Source organism: Eschrichtius robustus, chromosome 10 (genome assembly GCF_028021215.1).
Source record: "Eschrichtius robustus isolate mEscRob2 chromosome 10, mEscRob2.pri, whole genome shotgun sequence".
NCBI lineage: Eukaryota > Metazoa > Chordata > Mammalia > Artiodactyla > Eschrichtiidae > Eschrichtius > Eschrichtius robustus.
Window position 1 is genome coordinate 92,842,163 of NC_090833.1, and position 19,259 is coordinate 92,861,421.

General features: G+C 38.0%; 1 protein-coding gene across 2 annotated transcripts in view; it reads right to left on the minus strand.

The window, feature by feature from the left end:
- CENPP (centromere protein P) overlaps positions 1–19,259 on the minus strand; it is a 228,467-nt gene that overhangs the window by 191,141 nt on the left and 18,067 nt on the right. For both annotated transcript variants that reach the window (XM_068553294.1, XM_068553295.1), the window contains exons 2-3: positions 15,122–15,303; positions 12,443–12,531 (exon numbers count right to left, since the gene is read on the minus strand). In XM_068553294.1, the coding sequence (XP_068409395.1) occupies positions 12,443–12,531; positions 15,122–15,303 (271 nt within the window). The remainder of the gene's footprint in view (positions 1–12,442; positions 12,532–15,121; positions 15,304–19,259) is intronic.

The following is a 19,259-nucleotide window of genomic DNA, read 5'->3' on the forward strand; positions in this document are numbered from 1 at the left end:
GAGCGTCTGGAGCCTGTGCTCCGCAACAAGAGAGGCCGCGATAGTGAGAGGCCCACGCACCACGATGAAGAGTGGCCCCCACTTGCCGCAACTGGAGAAAGCCCTCGCACAGAAACGAAGACCCAACACAGCCAAAAATAAAAATAATAGATAAATAATAAAAAATAAAAATAAAAAAAGATATTTTTTCTCCATCTCTCTCCTTGTCAGTCATACTGCTAACGAGGTCAACCCACCCCAGCTGGCAAACAAGGGAAGGACCTTATAAACAACCTGACCTCAAAGACCCTGCATGAGCCTCAGCAGCACATTCCTTTCTACCACAGTCAATGTAAGCCCACATTTCTCATTCTCCTCTACAACTTAAGGGTTTTGGGTAGAGACATTCGAGAAAAGGGTCCTGTAACTTCACAAAATACCCTACATCAGATTTCAGTGTTTTCTTTCATTTGGGTTTGAATATCATCACATCAGGTACATTTTCTTTGGAGCCTATGATATGGGACTGTATTCTTTTTTTTTTTGGATTGTATTCTTAAAATAAATTTTTTTTTGAGATATAATTGACATATAACACTATATTAGTTTCAGGTGTACAAAATCATGATTACATATTTGTATATATTGTGAACTGATCACATAGTCAATATTCAACAACACACATAATTACAAAAATTGTTTCTTTGTGATGATTTGAAGATTTACTTTCTTAGCAACTTTCAAAAATGCAATAAAGTATTATTAACTATAGTTGCCATACTGTACATTAGATCCCCATGACTAATTTATTTTCTAACTGGAGGTCTGTACCTTTTGACCACCGTCACCCATTTCCCCCAACCCCCTCCCCTGGCAACCACCAATCTATCCTCTGCATCTATAAGCTTGCTCTTCTTTTTGTTTATGCTGTTTCCTAGATTCCACATATAAGTAAGAGCATACAGTACTTGTCTTTCTCTGTCCAAGTTCACTTAGCATAATGCCCTCAAGGTCCATCCATGTTGTCACAAATGGCAAGATTTCATTCATTTTATGGCTGAATAATATTCCATTTTATATACAGACATTTTCTTTATCCATTCGTCCATCGATGGACACTAAATTTGTTTCCATGTCTCAGTTATTGTAAATAATGCTGCAATGAACATGGGGGTGCATGTATCTTTTTGAGTTAGTGTTTTTGTTTCCTTTGAATAAAATACCCAGAAGAATTGCTGGATCATGTAACAGCTATATTTTTAACTTTCTGAGGAGCCTCCATATTATTTTCCATAGTGGCTGCACCAATTTACATTGCGACCAACAGTGCACAAGAATTTCCATTTCCCTACATCCTCACCAACACTTGTTATTTCTTGTACTTTTTACATTACACATTCTAACAGGTGTGAGGTTATATCTAATTGTGGTTTTGATTTACATTTCCTCAATGAATAGTGTAATGTTGAACACCTTTGCATGTACCTGCTGGTCTTCTGTTTGTCTTCTCTGGAAAAATGTCTAATCAAATCCTCTGCCCATTTTTAATCAGATATTTTTTTCACTATTGAGTTTTATGAGTTCTTTACATGTTTTGGATATTAACACCTTATCAGACATGATTTGCAAATATTTTCTCCCATTCAGCCTTGTAATTTTGTTGATGGTTTCCTTTGCTATGCAGAAACTTTTTAGGTTCATGTAGTTCTACTTGTTTATTTTTGCCTTTAGTGTCAAATCCAAAAAATCATCACCAGAATGATGTCAAGGAGATTACCACCTATGTTTTCTTCTAGGAGTCTTATGGTCTCAGGTCTTACATTCAAATCTTTAATCCATTTTGAGTTAGGTTTTAATGTATGATGTAAGAGTGGTCCAGTTTCATCCTTTTGCATGTGGCTATCCAGTTTTCCCAACACCATTTATTGAAGAGACTATCCTTTCACCTTTCTATAATCTTGGCTGTTTTGACATAAATTAATTGACCATATATGCATGGGTTTATTTCTTGGGTTCTCTATTCTGTTCCATTGACATATGTATCCATTTTATGCCAACACAATATGTTTAGATCACTATAGCTTTGTAATACAATTTGAACTCAAGATGCGTAATGGCTCCAGGCTTATTCTTTCTCAAGATTGCTTTGGAGGTACTTGGTGGCACAGTGGTTAAGAATCCGCCTGCAGGGGACACGGGTTTGAGCCCTGGTCCAGGAAGATCCCACGTGCCATGGAGCAACTAAGCCCATGTGCCAAAACTACTGAAGCCCGCATGCCTAGAGCCCGTGCTCTGCAACAAGAGAAGCCACCGCAATGAGAAGACTGCACACCACAACAAAGAGTAGCCCCCGCTCACTGCAACTAGAGAAAGCCCACGTGCAGCAACGAAGACCCAATGCAGCCAAAAATAAATAAATAAATAAATACATTTATTAAAAAAAAAAAAAAAAGATTGCATTGGCTATTTGGGATCTTTTGTGGTTCCAAACAAATTCTAAGAGTTTCTTCTATTTCTGTGAAAAACATCGTTGGAATTTTGGTAGGGATTGCACTGAATCTGCAGATAGCTTTTGTCAGTATGGACATTTTAACAACATTAATTCTTCCTATCTATGAGCATGGAGTATCTTTCTACTTATTTGTGTTATAAACTTCTTTCATCAATGTCTTATAGTTTTCAGTGCACAGCCCTTTCACCTCCTTGGTTAAACTTATTTGTAGGTATTTTATTCTTTTTGATGCTATTGTAAATGAAATTGTTTTCTTAATTTCTCTGATAGTTCATTATTAGTGTATAGATATGCAACAGATTTATTGATTCTGTATTCTGCAACTTAAGTGAATTAGTTCATTTGTTCTAACAGTTTTTTTGGTTCTTTTTTTTTTTAGTGGAGCCTTTAGGGTTTTCTATAAATAATAACATGTCATCTATGAATAGTGACAGTATGACTTCTTTCTTTCCAATTTGGATGCCTTTTATTTCTTTTTTTTAATCTAACTGATCTGGCTAAAACTTCCAATACTGTGTTGGATAAACACGGCAAGAACGGGCATCCTTTGTCTTATTCTAGATCTTACAGGAAAAGCTTTCAGCTTTTTACTATTGAGTGTGAAGTTAGCTGTGAGCTTATCATATATGTCCTTTATTATTTTGAGGTATATTCCCTCCATACCCACTTTTTTTTAACATTTTAATAATAACTTTATCTTTTTCTAACATCTTTATTGGAGTATAATTGCTTTACAATGTTGTTAGTTTCTGCTGTACAACAAAGTGAATCAGCTATACGTATACATATATCCTCATATCTCCTCCCCCTTGCGTCTCCCTCCCACCCTCCCTATCCAACCCCTCTAGGTGGTCATAAAGCATGGAGCTGATCTCCCTGTGTTATGCGGCTGCTTCCCACTAGCTATCTATTTTATTTATTTATTTTAATTTTTTATTTTTTTAACATCTTTATTGGAATATAATTGCTTTACAATGTTGTATCAGTTCCTGCTGTATAGCAAAGTGAATCAGCTATACATATACATATATCCCCATATCCCCTCCCTCTTGTGTCTCCCTCCCACCCTCCCTATCCTACCCCTCTAGGTGGTCACAAAGCATCAAGCTGATCTCCCTCTGCTATGCAGCTGCTTCCCACTAGCTATCTATTTTACATTTGGTAGTGTATATATGTCAAGGCCACTCTCTTACTTCGTCCCAGCTTACCCTTCCCCCTCCCCATGTCCTCAAGTCCATTCTCTATGTCTGAGTCTTTATTCCTGTTCTGCCCCTAGGTTCGTCAGAACCTTTTTTTTTTTTTTTTTTTAAGATTCCATATATATGTGTTAGCATACGGTATTTGTTTTTCTCTTTCTGACTTACTTCACTCTGTATGACAGACTCTAGGTCCACCCACCTCACTACAAGTAAGTCAATTTTGTTTCTTTTTATGGCTGAGTAATATTCCATTCAACTGTCGATGGACACTTACGTTGCTTCCATGTCCTGGCTATTGTAAATAGTGCTACATTGTGGTACATGTCTCTTTTGGAATTATGGTTTTCTCAGGGTATATACCCAGTAGTGGGATTGCTGGGTCATATAGTAGTTCTATTTTTAGTTTTTTAAGGAACCTCCATACTGTCCTCCATAGTGGTTGTATCAATTTACATTCCAACCAACAGTGCAAGAGGGTTCCCTTTTCTCCACACCCTCTCCAGCATTTATTGTTTGTAGATTTTTTGATGATGGCCATTCTCACCGGTGTGAGGTGATACCTCATTGTAGTTTTGATTTGCATTTCTCTAATAATCAGTGATGTTGAGCAACCTTTCATGTGTTTGTTGGCAATCTGTATATCTTCTTTGGAGAAATGTCTATTTAGGTCTTCTGCCCATTTTTGGATTGGGTTGTTTGCTTTTCTTATATTGAGCTACATGAGGTGCTTGTATACTTTGGAGATTAGTCCTTTGTCAGTTGCTTCGGTTGCAAATATTTTCTCCCATTCTGAGGGTTGTCTTTTCGTCTTGTTTATGGTTTCCTTTTCTGTGCAAAAGCTTTTCTATACCCACTTTGTTGAGGTTATTACCATAAATGGTTGCTGAATTTTATCAAATGCTTTTTCTGCATTTATTGAGATAATCATATGATTGTTTATCCTTTTTTGTTAATGTGGTGTAGCACATCAATTGATTTGCAAATGTTGAACCATCCTTGCATCCCTGGAATAAGTTCCACTTGATCATTGGGAATGATCCTTCTAATGTATTGCTGAATTTAGTTTGCTAATATTTTGTTGAAGATTTTTACATCTATGTTCACCAGGAATATTGGCTTATAATTTTCTTTTCTGTGCCCTTGTCTGTTTGGGGTATCAGGGTAAGCTGGCCTTGTAAAGTAAGTTCAGAAGTGTTCCTCCTCTTTTTGGAAGAGTTTGAGAAGCACTGGTATTAATTCCTCTTTAAATGTTTGGTAGCAGTCATCAGTGAAGCCATCTGGTCCTGGATTTTAGTTAGTTGGGAGGTTTTAAATTAGTGATTCAATCTCCCTATTAGTAACTGGTCTGTTCAGATTTTCTATTTTTTCCTGATTCAGTCTTGGAAGGTTGTTTTTAGGAGTTTATCCATTTGTTGGTGCATAATTGTTCACAGTAGTCTTTTATGATCCTTGGTATTCCTGTGGTAGCAGTTGTAATGACTCACCTTTCATTTCTGATTTTATCTGAGTTTTTTTTTTTTCTTGGTGAGTCTAGCTAAAGATTTACCAATTTTGATTATCCTTTCAAAGAATCTGCTCTTAATTTCATTGATCTTTTCTAAAGTCTTTTTAGTCTCTATTTCATTTGTTTCTGTTCTGATCTATGTTCATAGGTTTTTTGTTTGCCTTGTTTATTTGTTTGTTTTTGGCCCCACCAAGTGGCTTGCAGGATCTTAGTTCCCCCACCAGGGATCAAACCCAGGCCCTTGGCAGTGATAGCACAGAGTCCCAACCACTGGAACACCAGGGAATTCCCTCTGATCTATGTTATTCCCTTCCTTCTGGTAACTCTGGGCTTCATTTGTTCTTATTTATCTTTATACCTCAGTTCCTTGAGGTATGAAGTTAGGTTGTTTGAGATTTTTCTTGTTTCTTCAGATGGGCATATATTGCTATGGTCTTCCCTTTCAGAACTGCTTTTACTGCAGCCCATAAGTTTTGGTATGTTGTATTTCCATTTTCATTAGTCTCAAGGTATTTCTTTATTTTGCTTCCATTTCTTTTTTGACCCATTGGTTGTTCAGTAGCATGTTTTTAATCTCCACATATTTGTGAAATTTCCAGCATTCTTCTTGTAATTGATTTCTAGCCATACCACTGTGGTTGGAAAAGATGCTTGACATCATTTCAACTTTCTTATATTTAAGACTTATAACATATAAGTTAAGAATATATGTTCTATCCTGGAGAATGTTCCATATATACCTGAAAAGAATGTGTATGGTGTTGCTTTTGGAAGGAATGTTCTATATAATTCTGTTAAGTCAATCTGGTCTAACGTGTTCTTTAAGGTCAATGTTTCCTTATTGATTTTCTCCCTGATCTATCCATTGATGTGTGATCAATTTAAGGTCCCCAATTATTATTATATTGCTGTCTGTTTCTCCTTTAGGTCTGTCAATATTTGCTTTGTATATGTAGGTGCTCCTCTGCTGGGTGCATAAATATTTATAAATGTTATATCCTCTTATTGAATTGACCCCTTTAGCATGATGTAGTGCCCTCCTGTCCCTTATTATAGCCTTTTCCTAAAAGTCTATTTTGTCTGATATAAGTATAGCTACCACAGATTTCTTCTGGTTTTCATTTGCATGGAATATATTTTTCCACCCCTTCACTTTCAGTCTGTGTGTGTCCTTACACCTGAAGTGAGTCTCTCTTTTTTTTTTTTTAATTTTATTTATTTATTTATTTTTGGCTGTGTTGGGCCGTCATTGCTGCACGAGGGCTTTTCTCTAGTTGCGGCGAGCGGGGGCTACTCTTCGTTGCAGTGCATGGGCTTCTCATTGCAGTGGCTTCTCTTGTTGCAGAGCACAGGCCCTAGGTGCATGGGCTTCAGTAGTTGTGGCACACGGGCTCAGTAGTTGTGGCTCACGGGCTCTAGAGCACAGGCTCAGTAGTTGTGGCGCACGGGCTTAGTTGCTCCGCGGCATGTGGGATCTTCCCAGACCAGGGCTCGAACCCGTGTCCCCTGCATTGGCAGGTGGATTCTTAACCACTGCGCCACCAGGGAAGCCCTGAAGTGAGTCTCTTGCAGGCAGCGTACAGAGGGGTCTTGTTTTTTATTTGTTCATCTACTCTATTTCTTTTGATTGGAGAATTTAGTCCATTTACATTTAAAGTAATTATTGATAGATATGTACTTAATGTCACTCTGTTCATTGTTTTCTAGTGTTTTGTAGTTTCTCTGTTCTTCTCTTGCTTTCTTCCTTTGTGGTTAAATGACCTTCTTTAGTAGTATGCTAATATTCCTTTCTCATTACCTTTTGTGTATCTACTATAGGTTTCAGTTTTATGGTTACCATGAGGCTTACAAATAACAACTTACATTTATAACAGTCTCTTTTAAGTTGATAACAACTTAAACACATTCCAAAGCTCTACATGTTTACTCTCCCCCTCAACGTTTTATGTTCTTGATTTTACATTTTACATATTTTTATCATGTATATCCCTTAAATAATTATTGTAGTTAGTTGTTTTTACTATTTTTGTCTTTTAACCTTTGTATTAGCTTTATAAGTGATGAATTCACTACCTATACTACATATTTACATTTACCAGTGAGATTTATACTTTCACGTTTTCCTGTTACTAATTAGTGCCATTTCTTTTCAGCTTAAAGAAATCCCTTTAACATTTCTTTTAAGGCTGGTTTAGTGGTGATGAACTCCTTTAGCTTTTGCTTATCTGCAAAATTCTTTTACCTCTTCTTCGATTCTGAATGATAACTTTGCCAGGTTGATAATTCTTGGTTGGAAATTTTTTTCTTTCAGCACTTTGAATACATATGCCACTCTCATCTGACCTGCAAAGTTTCCGCTGAAAAATCTGCTTAAGGTCTTTAGGGTGTTCCCTTGTACATAACAATTGTTTTTCTCTTGCTGCTTTTAAGAGTCTCTCCTTGTTTTCAAATTTTGGTATTTTAATTTTAATGTGTCGGTGTGGGGTTTTTGCGGTTCCTATTATTTGGAACTCTCGGGGGTTCCTGGATCTGGCGAACTGATTTTACAGTTTAGGGAAGTTTTCCACCATTATTTCTTCAAATATGTTTTCAGACCCTTTCTCTTCTCCTTCTGAGACTCCTTATAATGTGAATGTTAGCACACTTCATGTTGTCCCATAAATCCCTTAAGCTATCTTCACTTTTTTTTCATTCTTTTTCGTTTTTGCTGCTTTGATTTGGTGAGCTCCTGTGCCCTGTCTTTGAGTTCACTGATCTCTCCTTCTGCCTCATGTTGTCTGCTGTTAAAATCTCCGATGTATTTTTCAGTTCAGTTACTATACTCTTTAGCTTGGGGACTTCTGTTTGGAACTTTCTTATATTTTCCATATCTTTGTTGAAGTTCATGTTTTCATCCATTCTTCTCCTGAGTTTGGCTAGCACCTTTATAACCATTACTTTGAACTCTTTATCAGGTAAATTACTTATCTCTGTTTCGTTAAGGATTTTTCCTGAGGTTTTATCTTGTTCTTTCTTGTTTTGAACATATTCTTCTGTTTCTTCATTTTACTTGATTATCTATGTTGGTTTCTATGCATTAGATGAAACAGTCACCTCTCCAGTCTTGAAGGGCTGGCCTTGTGTAGGAGATGAACCTTACTGTTCAACCCTGCCCTAGTTCTTGGTTGTCTCTCAAACCTTTGTGATTATCCAAGCTGCCAATTTTATTTTTTATAGCTCCCAGTAGTTGAAGTTGTGCCAGGACCAAATATTCTTTTTAATTTAAAATTTTCCCTATTTTTGAATCTTTTTTTTCATTTCATTGCATTTCAGGGAGAGTAGTTATGAAAACATACTTAACTGTCACTTCCCCCAGAAACTGCCACCCATTTGACTTATTATGCTGCATGGACTATGAATGCTGACACATGTTAATTCTCACGTTCTTGTAACTCCTTACAAACAGTACAATAGCACTAACAACACCAGAGAGTAAATCTGGGGAAAAGAGTTGTATGCTCCAACTGCATCTGACAATAACAGCTGTGCCAACATGGGTAATCATTCAAACATGTATTTGGTGTATTTGGTGTATTTGGGTGTATTTCCCTATAAGAGGGTTGACCTAGATAATCTATAAGGTCACTTTTGGTGCCAGCATTCTATTAATATGATTTTAGGTCACTTTGGTTTCTAACATTGTACTACCATGATTTTATTATAACAGTATTCTATAAGTAAGATAATTTTATTGTTTAGGTTACTTTTTAATTTTCTGATAGTTAAACATCTCCCTCTAGTGGAAATTTTGTTTTAAAAAGTGTTTTAGAACACAGAAGGTTGCTATTTATTTACGACTGCTTTTTTTCTATCAGTCTCAACTATAAAAATCTGCTCAACACGTAAAATGGTAAAATTATTTTAGAAGGCAGTTTGGTACTATCAATCAGAATTTACATGTAAATCTCCTTTAAGCTGGCAATTCCACTAGAGATATAGTTCTAAAAATATACTTACCCAAGTAGGTCTAGAACATCTGAGGGTTTACCAATAAATAAAAAAAATCATAAAACTGGAAAGGTGCAGAGAGAAAGGGAGTGTTCTTAACATAGCCTGGGACAGCATGCTCTTTTTGTAGCAAATTAGGTAAAACCAAGCAGTTGAAAAGCACCTACATACTTCGAAATGTATATAATGACAACTTATGTCCCTTTAGAGAGTCAGCAATTACTGTGTTCTATGTCTTTCAAAGAATATAAATTGTTCCTCTCCTTAGATTTTTTTTCCCTGCATCCCCTAAAGCATGTAGGACAGAAACTGCTGGTAGTCCCCAATATTTGTACTTCATTCTTGCTCCAATTTTTTCACTGGCTACATGGCCATGCATAATGAAGACTAAATTCCCAGCCTCCCTTGCACTAATTTAATGGCCAATGGAATGTAGGTGAAAATGATGGGTGTTACAACTTCTGAGAAGTGTCCTTCAATGGAAAAGATGAGCCCTGGTTTGCCCAGCCCTTTTTCGATGTCTGAAATGCTAAAGTGATAATTGCACCATGATTTGGAAGTCACATGGGTGATGGCAGAGCCTGATGATCATGAAACCACCATACTAGCCCTTGAAAACATATCCTGCAATTTTGTTTAAGCAATAGAGAAATAAACTTTTAGTACTTTGAACCTTCCTTATTTTTAAGTTTTCTGTTATGTGCAGCTCAACTAATTCTAATTCATTCAGCATGTGAGCTAACAGTATAACTTTAGGCCAATACTAAATGGTTACAAAATTTTCAATCATGCTTTGGTGGTATGAGGATCAGAATATTAGCTTAAAAGGTGAGGTCTGGGCTGGTGCCATTACTGCCTGGTAGGAGATAGGAAGCATAGCCACTATAGCAGGGGTAGCACGTCCTGTATGGTAGGGCCCACATGGCTCTGGTCCTGTCTATGTGGCTTCATGGTGGCCACCCAGGACCATCAAGCTAAGCTACTGTGGGAGCTGCAGGGGCCCAGTGCCAGTTCATGCTGGGAATGCCTCTGGTCAGGTAATAGCCATTCTTCAGAAGCACATTACATTCTAAAAAATGCCCCCAAACTGAAACCTCATCCTTGATCTAACTCATGATGTGATCAAATTACCACTTGATGCTTTTCTTCAGAGGCTTAAGGTGACCACAGTATGGAACTTCAACAAAATGAAATTAAAATATTCCAGTCTATTTTATCTCTCAGGCCAAAGTCCCACTAATGAGCACACTAATCAATCTTTGGCCACAACCTATCCTGGAATGTATAGCTCCACTGAGCAGCTCGTTCACCTCAACTTCAGATGGTCTTTCTTTTTTCAGTTGGACTTGTGGACAGCCTCCCAAGGATAAGCGTAATTTTGCTAGCAGTCTAGCTTCTCTCCAGATAAGTCAGGGAGTGACTATAAAAAAGGTGAATGCCAACAGCAGAAAAAGCCTGTAGGACCCCAAGGCTACTAGGATGCCCCTGAGCAGTTTCCTGGACAATGTATACACTGATAGTGCAGATGTTCTCAGACATGGAACTAGACCTCAGACGTCTGACTCTGCCAACCCGACACAGATTATAGGCCTGGGCATTAATGGAGGCCAGAATGCAGGTAAGCATTTGGTATCTCACCACTCTGAGCTTAGGATCACATTAGGCATAAAGAAAGAAAAGGCAGTTGTCCAACTATGCATCCTTATGCAATGAGACAACATCCAGGAATTCCTGGGCCACACAAAGGAGAGTCTGGAGTCCTGGCATGGGCTTTTCATCCTAAACGAGATCAACCCATTTGGGTCCATATTCTGTTTTAGTCTTCAGCAGATGATTTTTGAGGTCATACAGAACTACAATATCATCTTGGTGACTCTGCATGGCTCCAAGGCCTGGTGCCAACCTGGGAACAGTTTACCTTCCCTAGGGACACTCATCACCCATGTCCATGACATCCTACTCAACCGGCTTTGGCAATGCCACACTGTGGATGTTCTTGGTCACTTTGACAGACTAAAAGGGGATACTCTGAGGTGGGAGCAAGCTGGAAACTCTGCCATCAGATGAGAGGCCTAGATATCCCTCAGTCAGTTCTCAGCCTGCCAGGGTCTGTGGTGACAACCAGGGACATAGACTGCAAAGAGTACTCAAGAAGCAAAACCTCTAGCCCAGATACCTGGACCCAATTACTCCTGACTAGTTGGGGGCAGTTTTTGATATGTGACATCAACTCCTGTTGCATACAAAAAGGGACAACTTGAGGATGTTTCTGTGGCTGAGGATAAGCATGAGGAACCCCGGCACATGACTGCGAAGGCAAGCAAGCAGCAGATCCATATGACTTGGTTGTGACAACTGGTCTACATCCACTTTAGTTATCTGATGAACTGAGGCCAAGGCAGCGTGCCTGCCCTTCCCTGTTCCTCTCCTCTACACATACTCCCTGTAGGCCCAAACTCATAAAACCAACGGGTTGAAATTGCCTTTTGCTATCAAAGCATGTGCCCAGGATTGATCATTTCTCAAAATTATGCCTGGATCCCATTCTTCTTGGAGCCAGACTTTGAAGATGTCTGAGTCTTGTTCTGCCCTATCCTGGCCAGGGGCTGCATGTTAATATCCTGTCTGCTTTCTGATTTTATGTGAAAATCCTAACCAAGAGTATCTTCCTCCCATGTTGTGTCTCAGCAGTCCTGTATAACTTGCTGGCATAACCGTGAACCACCTTGAAGTCTAACCCTCCAGCCCTGAGCAGTCTTCAGATTGTAGTGATCCCACATGGCCACAACTATAGGAGAGGCCCTGAGCAAGAACACCAACTGTGCTGCTCCCAAATACCTGACACACAGAAAATTGTGAGATAATAAATGTGTTTTATTGGTTTAAGCTGTTAAATTTGGGAGAAAATGTTAAGCAGCAATAGATAATAGATAATAGATGACTGAGATATCAGCTGACGACTGAGGGCATCCAAGACTGTTCCCATGACCTCAGGGCTTGCACTGGAAGCCCAGGAACATCTTACTACCTGCCCTCCAATAAAGCACTATGCTCTCAGCAACAATCCTACTGTATGCAGTTGCTGGGGTATTCATACTTAAAAATTTTTTTAATGGTACCACTTTGCACAAATGTGCTACAAGGGGGCCCTAGCTCAAGAACGTCTCCTCAACTCAGCCACTGCTGAAGACTGGGGTGTGGGAGTTTTTATTTCATAGCAGCAGAATCTGTGTTATCTATCACAGTGTATTCTTAATTTACCTGGATTTCCAGAAGCTGAAATTCAAGCTGAAACGTAATCATGTGGCAATCTCCTGATAATCTGTGTCTCTGCAGAACTTTCTTTATACCTGTAAATCAGAAAAATAAATATTTTTGTTTGCAAAAAACAATTTCCTTTAAATATCTATTATTTAATTTTGTGTGGATACCTATAATATACGTGGGTGTATGTGTGAGAGTGTATTTGCATTGAAAATACCTGGAAGAATGTACACCAAATTGATCGCCTTTGCAAAATAAGATTAAAGACAACTTGTACTTTCTAGTTATCGATTATACCAAAGATTAAGGTAAGAAACAGAAATATGCTAGTATGACCCTAGACAAATTTGAATCATGATAACTGTTAGATATCTTTCATTTTTTCAACATTATCTGGTTCTAGTTAGACAATAAATTAAATCCATGTATTTACCTCAGTTAACTCTCAAAACTTTACTAAAATGACAGCAAAAGTACTTTTTTTAGGTATAACATGAATACACTCAAATGCATAAAATGCCCTATTCTTAAGTATACAGCATGATATATATATATATATATATATATATATATATATATATATATATATATATATATATATATATATTTATATATATATTTACAAGTGTTTCCCATGTAACCACCACTAAGATCAAGATACAGAAAGTTTAAAGTACCCCATAACGTTCCCTCATGCCCTTTCCAGGCTATACACTATGTCCCCAGCAAGAGATAACCATTATTCTGACTTTATTACCATCTACTTTTGCTAATGAAGGTATGTTCAAATGGGCACAATTCTCTTTTTTTTAATTTTTATTTATTTATTTTTTTAAAGAAATAGGTAGAGCTTCTTTTTTTTTAAATTTTATTTATTTTTGGCTGCGTTGGGTCTTCATTGCTGCGCATGGGCTTTCTCCAGTTGTGGTGAGTGGGGGCTACTCTTCGTTGCAGTGCGAGGGCTTCTCATTGTGGTGGCTTCTCTTGTTGCAGATCATGGGCTCTAGGCATGCAGGCTCCAGTAGTTGCAGCACGCAGGCTCAGTAGTCGCAGCATGTGAGCGCTAGAACGCGCGGGCTTCAGTAGTTGCGGCACATGGGCTCAGTAGTTGAGGCATGCGGGCTCTAGGCGAGTGGGCTTCAGTAGTTGTGGCACGCGGGCTCAGTAGCTGTGGCTCGCGGGCTCTAGAGCACAGGCTCAGTAGTTGTGGCACATGGACTTAGCTGCTCCACGGCATGTGGGATCTTCCGGGACCAGGGCTCGAACCCGTGTCCCATGCATTGGCAAGCAGATTCTTAACCACTGTGCCACCAGGGAAGTCCCCACGATTCTCTTTGTTTTTTAAACTGAAGTATAGTTGCTGTACAATACATATACATTACACGTGGACAATATAGTGATTCACAGTTTTTAAAGGTTATACTCCATTTACAGTTATTATAAAATATTGGCTATATTCCCCATGTTGTATAATATATCCTCGTAGCTTGTTTTATATCTAATGGTCTGTACCTCTTAATCTACCCCTATGTTGCCCCTTCCCCCAGAAGGGCACAATTTTACAAGGATAAAGAGAAAAAGATGAGAGTAACCTAATTTTAGAAGCTGAAAATCAGATGGATAAGCTAGATATTACACGAAAAAGTGGAACTAACCTGGCAGATCCAGGAAAATTAAAACCTAAGCCAGCAATGGGGAAAGCTCAGAATCAAGCCCATTCAAAGGCATTCTGAATGGGCACCACCGAGCACCTCTACAGATGGGGTAAACCTGGGGCACAAAATAGAAAGACTGAGACTTTTGTACAGTAAAATCTCACTCTCCATATTCTCTGTATTCCATCTATTCCTTTCAAGTACTTGAAGTGTCTAAATTTCATTTCTACATGTAATTCAAAGTTTCACTGAGGTGAGCTGCCCACCACCTTCTGAGGGTCACTCTTCCTCTCCCTGGTCATGAGGGTTATTTTGGTGGAAAAATCAGGAAGCATTTCCTAAAGTGATTCCTTCTTCTAAACCAAGTTCCCAACATCCAATCGCACAGCTGAATTAGCTTCCCCTTACTTGTTAGTGCATCACAGATCCTTGGTAATAAAACGTAAGTCATTGGGACCAGAAACCCTCCTCTGCTAAATGGTCCAGCTCTTGAAATATTTATCTTGGCCACAAGGCCATGTTCATTAGCAGCAGAGCACCACAGATGACACCGCTCTCATGTCAGTAGTGAACAACAGCTAAGATTTGCAAATTAATGCTGCTACTGTTCTTAAAATTGCTTATGGCTGTTACTTGACTATTAAGTTACTTAATGACAGACTGTGTCTTCTTTAATATCTACCTCAGGCAGCTTTTAAGAGTATTACACACACTGTGATATTGAATAGACACTTGACAAAACAAGTTTACCACAACCACACATTCAAATCGTTATCTTGCAGAATTTTAATTCAATGATAAGACAACCAATTTCCTATGTATAATAAGGTAAACTTCAATACCACTTCTAGATTAAAATTAATGCTTACTCTGGAAATTCCCTGGATGCATAGTGGTTAAGACTCAGCACTTTCACTGCCGTGGGCCCAGGTTCAATCTCTGGTCGGGAAACTAAGATCCCACAAGCCACACAGCGCAGCCAAAAAAAATAAAAAGAAAAAAGAAAAAAACTAATGCTTACTCTTTTCTGTCATCTCAGTGCTCGTTAGGTCCTCTGTCTTCTTGGAGTAATGTCTTATACTGATGCCAGTAAGCGTACTTAGAAACTGAAGTTCTGATTCTAAATGTCCAAGATGACTTCTCAGATCTTTTGACAATTCCCATCCTTCAGAATCTGCTTGGTATATTTCTCGAAATGATTTTCTAAAAAGCAAATGCCACAAATAATTACTTCAATTAAGAAACCACTAACAAGAGTTTCAACTAATATCTATAAATTTCTTCAAACCATTCCCATTTTATCCTTCTTACTCTCTTCCCATTAAAACTAGTAAGATTTTTCTTAAAACCAATGTGGCTACTAACACTGCAATCATTAATCTCAATATAAAACAAAGCTAACCAAGTTATAATACCATTTTTCTACATATTAGAAACAGCTATAAAATAAATTATAACAGGAGTACTTTGTAAAATTAAAATGTCTGTTTAGGCTGGAATATTTAAAGTGTTCCAACCTAAATGTCTGATATCCCAAGACACCTCAAACTATTTTAAAAGATATGATGAACCTAAAAACAAAATAAATCAGCTACCTTCAACTTCTAAAACAAGTGAAGTATCACAGAGCATTTTATACTAAGAAAGAGATTCTTGCGAAATTGAAGAGAATAGAGGCAAAAATTCCAAACGAATAACAAATAGCATAATCTCTAAACAACACTGTAATCAGATATTCTGCACTGAAAACATATAGCTCTGTTTTCCTTGAAAAAAGTAAAATTTCAGCAAATAATCACAATAAATGATATTTTATTTTTTGTAATCTTTTCTTGCCATCATGCTATCAGCCACATTCTACACTGCTGACTCCCACTATCTTAAACATGCTTTCCTTTCCTTCTGGGGTATGATTATCCTGATTCTCATTTTACATCTTGGGTCTTCCACTGTCCCTGCCTTTTGTCTCCGGTGTTACAAGAAAACCCTAACACTCTTGCCTCTGCTCTTCTGAATATGCATTCTCTCATTCCAGAAGAATATTTGATGATTAATCTTAGCTCTTTTATGCCAGTAACTCCTAAAACACACCTTTAATCATCTCTCTTCTTCCTGCAAGGTAGATTTAACTTGATAAAGCATCAAATGTTTTCTTCTTCAAATTAGTTTTTCCTTCAAATTTCCCTACTCTTGTTAATGATAAAATCTGTCCCCTGATATAGCAGGTTCCATTTCTTGAGGGTCACCCTTGCTCTACTACTCCTCTCACATCTGGATCTAAGGTCATCTTTTCTGCTCCCCCACATAGCTATCCCTCCTTTTCTATTTCTAATTCCACTACATTAGCCTATGTTCTTATGACCATATACCATGTCTATAAAGAATAACCTAACTATATCTTCACACTGGTAATTCAAAACTTGTATAAAGCCTGTAGAAACTTTTTAAACTTTGTTTTAATGCTAATTTAAAATATCACTATAAGTATATTCTATGTCATCTGAGAGACTACAACATGCTCTTTTGTATTTGTGTTTTGAAAATTAAATAGATAAAGCTAATGAAAAAAAGAACAGAGGTAATCTTCATATAAATGAGTTCCTTCCAAGTGAATATTAAACAATGACACAGCAAACTACGGATGAAAATTTCAAGGTATTTCCAACAGAGCAAACTGATAAGAGAACTAAGTAATCACATTAAAGGATAGATATGCAGAACTCAAGAAAGAACTTGTGGCTGAGAAAGGGAAAAATGGGGAGTTATTGTTTACTGGGTACAAAGTTTCTCTGTGGGACAATGAAATTATTTTAGAGATGGATAATGATGTGATGGTTGCACAACAATGTGAACTAAACTATATACTCTAAAAGGGTTAAAATGGTAAGTTTTATGTTATGTATATATTACCACAAAATAAAAAGATAACCTGCATATTCTCATTCATAGCAGTAACTTACTTTGAGCAAAACATCATTGGTCCATTACAATTAATGATGCTATTTTGAATGAATTGGGGACATGGGTTTTATGGTTTTATAGTTTTATTTATTATTTGCAAATTTGTCTTAGTAGCATATATTTTTTTGCCCAAAATTAGATGTTCACAAGAAGATTTTTTTCTTTTAAAGCAAATCTACACAAGACTTGAGTTTAAAACTCAATGATCTAGGATTCTATGAAGATGGCAGAGTAGGAAGCACCAGGAACCTATCTCCCCAACTAGGAAGCAATTGCAGTGGCAGAATCTGTCTGATATAACTTTTTTGGAACTCTGGAGACTGCTGAAGGCTTGCAACTTCATGGAGAAGGCTTAAACGTACATTACAGTAAAGCGTGGGCAATTTCAGCTCTTAGCACAGTAGTAGCTACCCATGCCCCCTCCAACAACATGGCAGGCAGCTGTGCACATGTTCTTGAAGCCACCTGCACACAGCTTAGGGGAGCAAGAGTGGGCAAAAAGGACTCTGTCCCCCAAATATTGAGTATCTGTGCTCCAGTTGCTGATTGCGGCTGCTGATCACAGAGATGCAGACAAAGAGGAGGGTTGTCACTGCTGCAAGCCGCTACCCTCTGGCTGAGGTAGCATTAAGGATATTTAAAGAGCTGTTGCTTTTTGTTTCCCACCGTCATTTTTGCCTTTTCCTTTTCAGGAGTCAGACATTAAAGACTAGGACATGAAAAATCAAACTAAATATGTGGGGAAAGTTAGAAAATGATTGCACATACCCAAGTAAAAGCTCAGAAAAGACATAATTAGACATTAAGTTTACACTTCAGGCTGATCCTCAGCACACAGACAGCCTACAACAACAACAACAACAACAACAAAACAACCTAAAACAATAACAAAAAAGTGTAAACACTGGGGAAAAGGGGGGAGAATCTGATTTCCAGAGTTACCACATTATTAAATTAAAATGTCCAGTGTTCAACAAAATATCAAAAGGCATACAAAAAACAGAAAAGCATGGCCCATTCAAAGAAAAAAAAATATTCAAAAGAATCTGTCCCTGAAAAAGACTTAATGGCAGATATATCAGACAAAGACTTTAAAACAGAAGTCTTAAAGATGCTCAAAGAAATAAAGGAAGATGTGGAGAAAGTTAATAAGACGATGTGTGAACAAAATGGAAACATCAGTATAAAGAAAGAAAACCAAAAAGAAATTCTGGACCTGAAAAGTACAATAACTAAAATGAAAAATTCACCAGAGGAATGCAAAGGCAGATTTGAGCAGACAGAATAACGAATCAGTGAACTTGAAGATAAGACATTGGAAACGGAGACTGAGGAACAGAAAGAAAAAACACTGAAGAAAAGCAAACAGAGCCTAAGGGACCAGTGGGACACAACCACAAGGACCAGCGTATGCATTGTGGGAGTACCAGTAGGAAAAGCAAGAGGAAAAGGGGAAGAGAGACTATTTGAAGAAATAATGGTAAAGGGCTTCCCTGGGGGGCGCAGTGGTTAAGAATTCACCTGCCAATGCAGGGGACACAGGTTTGAGCCCTGGTCCGGGAGGATCCTACATGCTGCGGAGCAACTAAGCCCACACGCCACAACTACTGAGCCTGCACTCTAGAGCCTACGAGCCACAAATACTGAGCCCGCATGCCACAACTACTGAAGCCTGCGCACCTAGAGCCCATGCTCCGCAACAAGAGAAGCCACTGCAATAAGAAGCCCGCGCACTGCAACGAAGAGTAGCTCCCGCTCGCCACAACTAGAGAAAGCCTGCATGTAGCACCAAAGACTCAATGCAGCCAAAAATTAAAAAAAAAAAAAAAAAAGAAAGAATGGTAAAAAGTGTCCCAAACTTGATGAGAGACATGAATGCTAACATTCAAGAAGCTCAACTAACTCTAAACAAGGTGAACTCAAAGAGGGTCATAATGAGACATAATCAAATTTTCAAAAGCCAAGGGTAAAGAGAGATTTTGAAAGCAGCAAGAGAAAAGCAAATCATCACATACAATGGATCCTCAATAATATAAGAGCAGATTTCTCATCAGAAGTTTTGGAGGCCAGAAAACAGCGGGCCAATATATTCAAAGTGCTAAAAGAAGAAAACCATCAACCAACAATCCTTCTGGCAAAATTTTCTTTCAAAAGTGAGGAAGTGGGACTTCCCTGGTGGTCCAATGGCTAAGACTCCG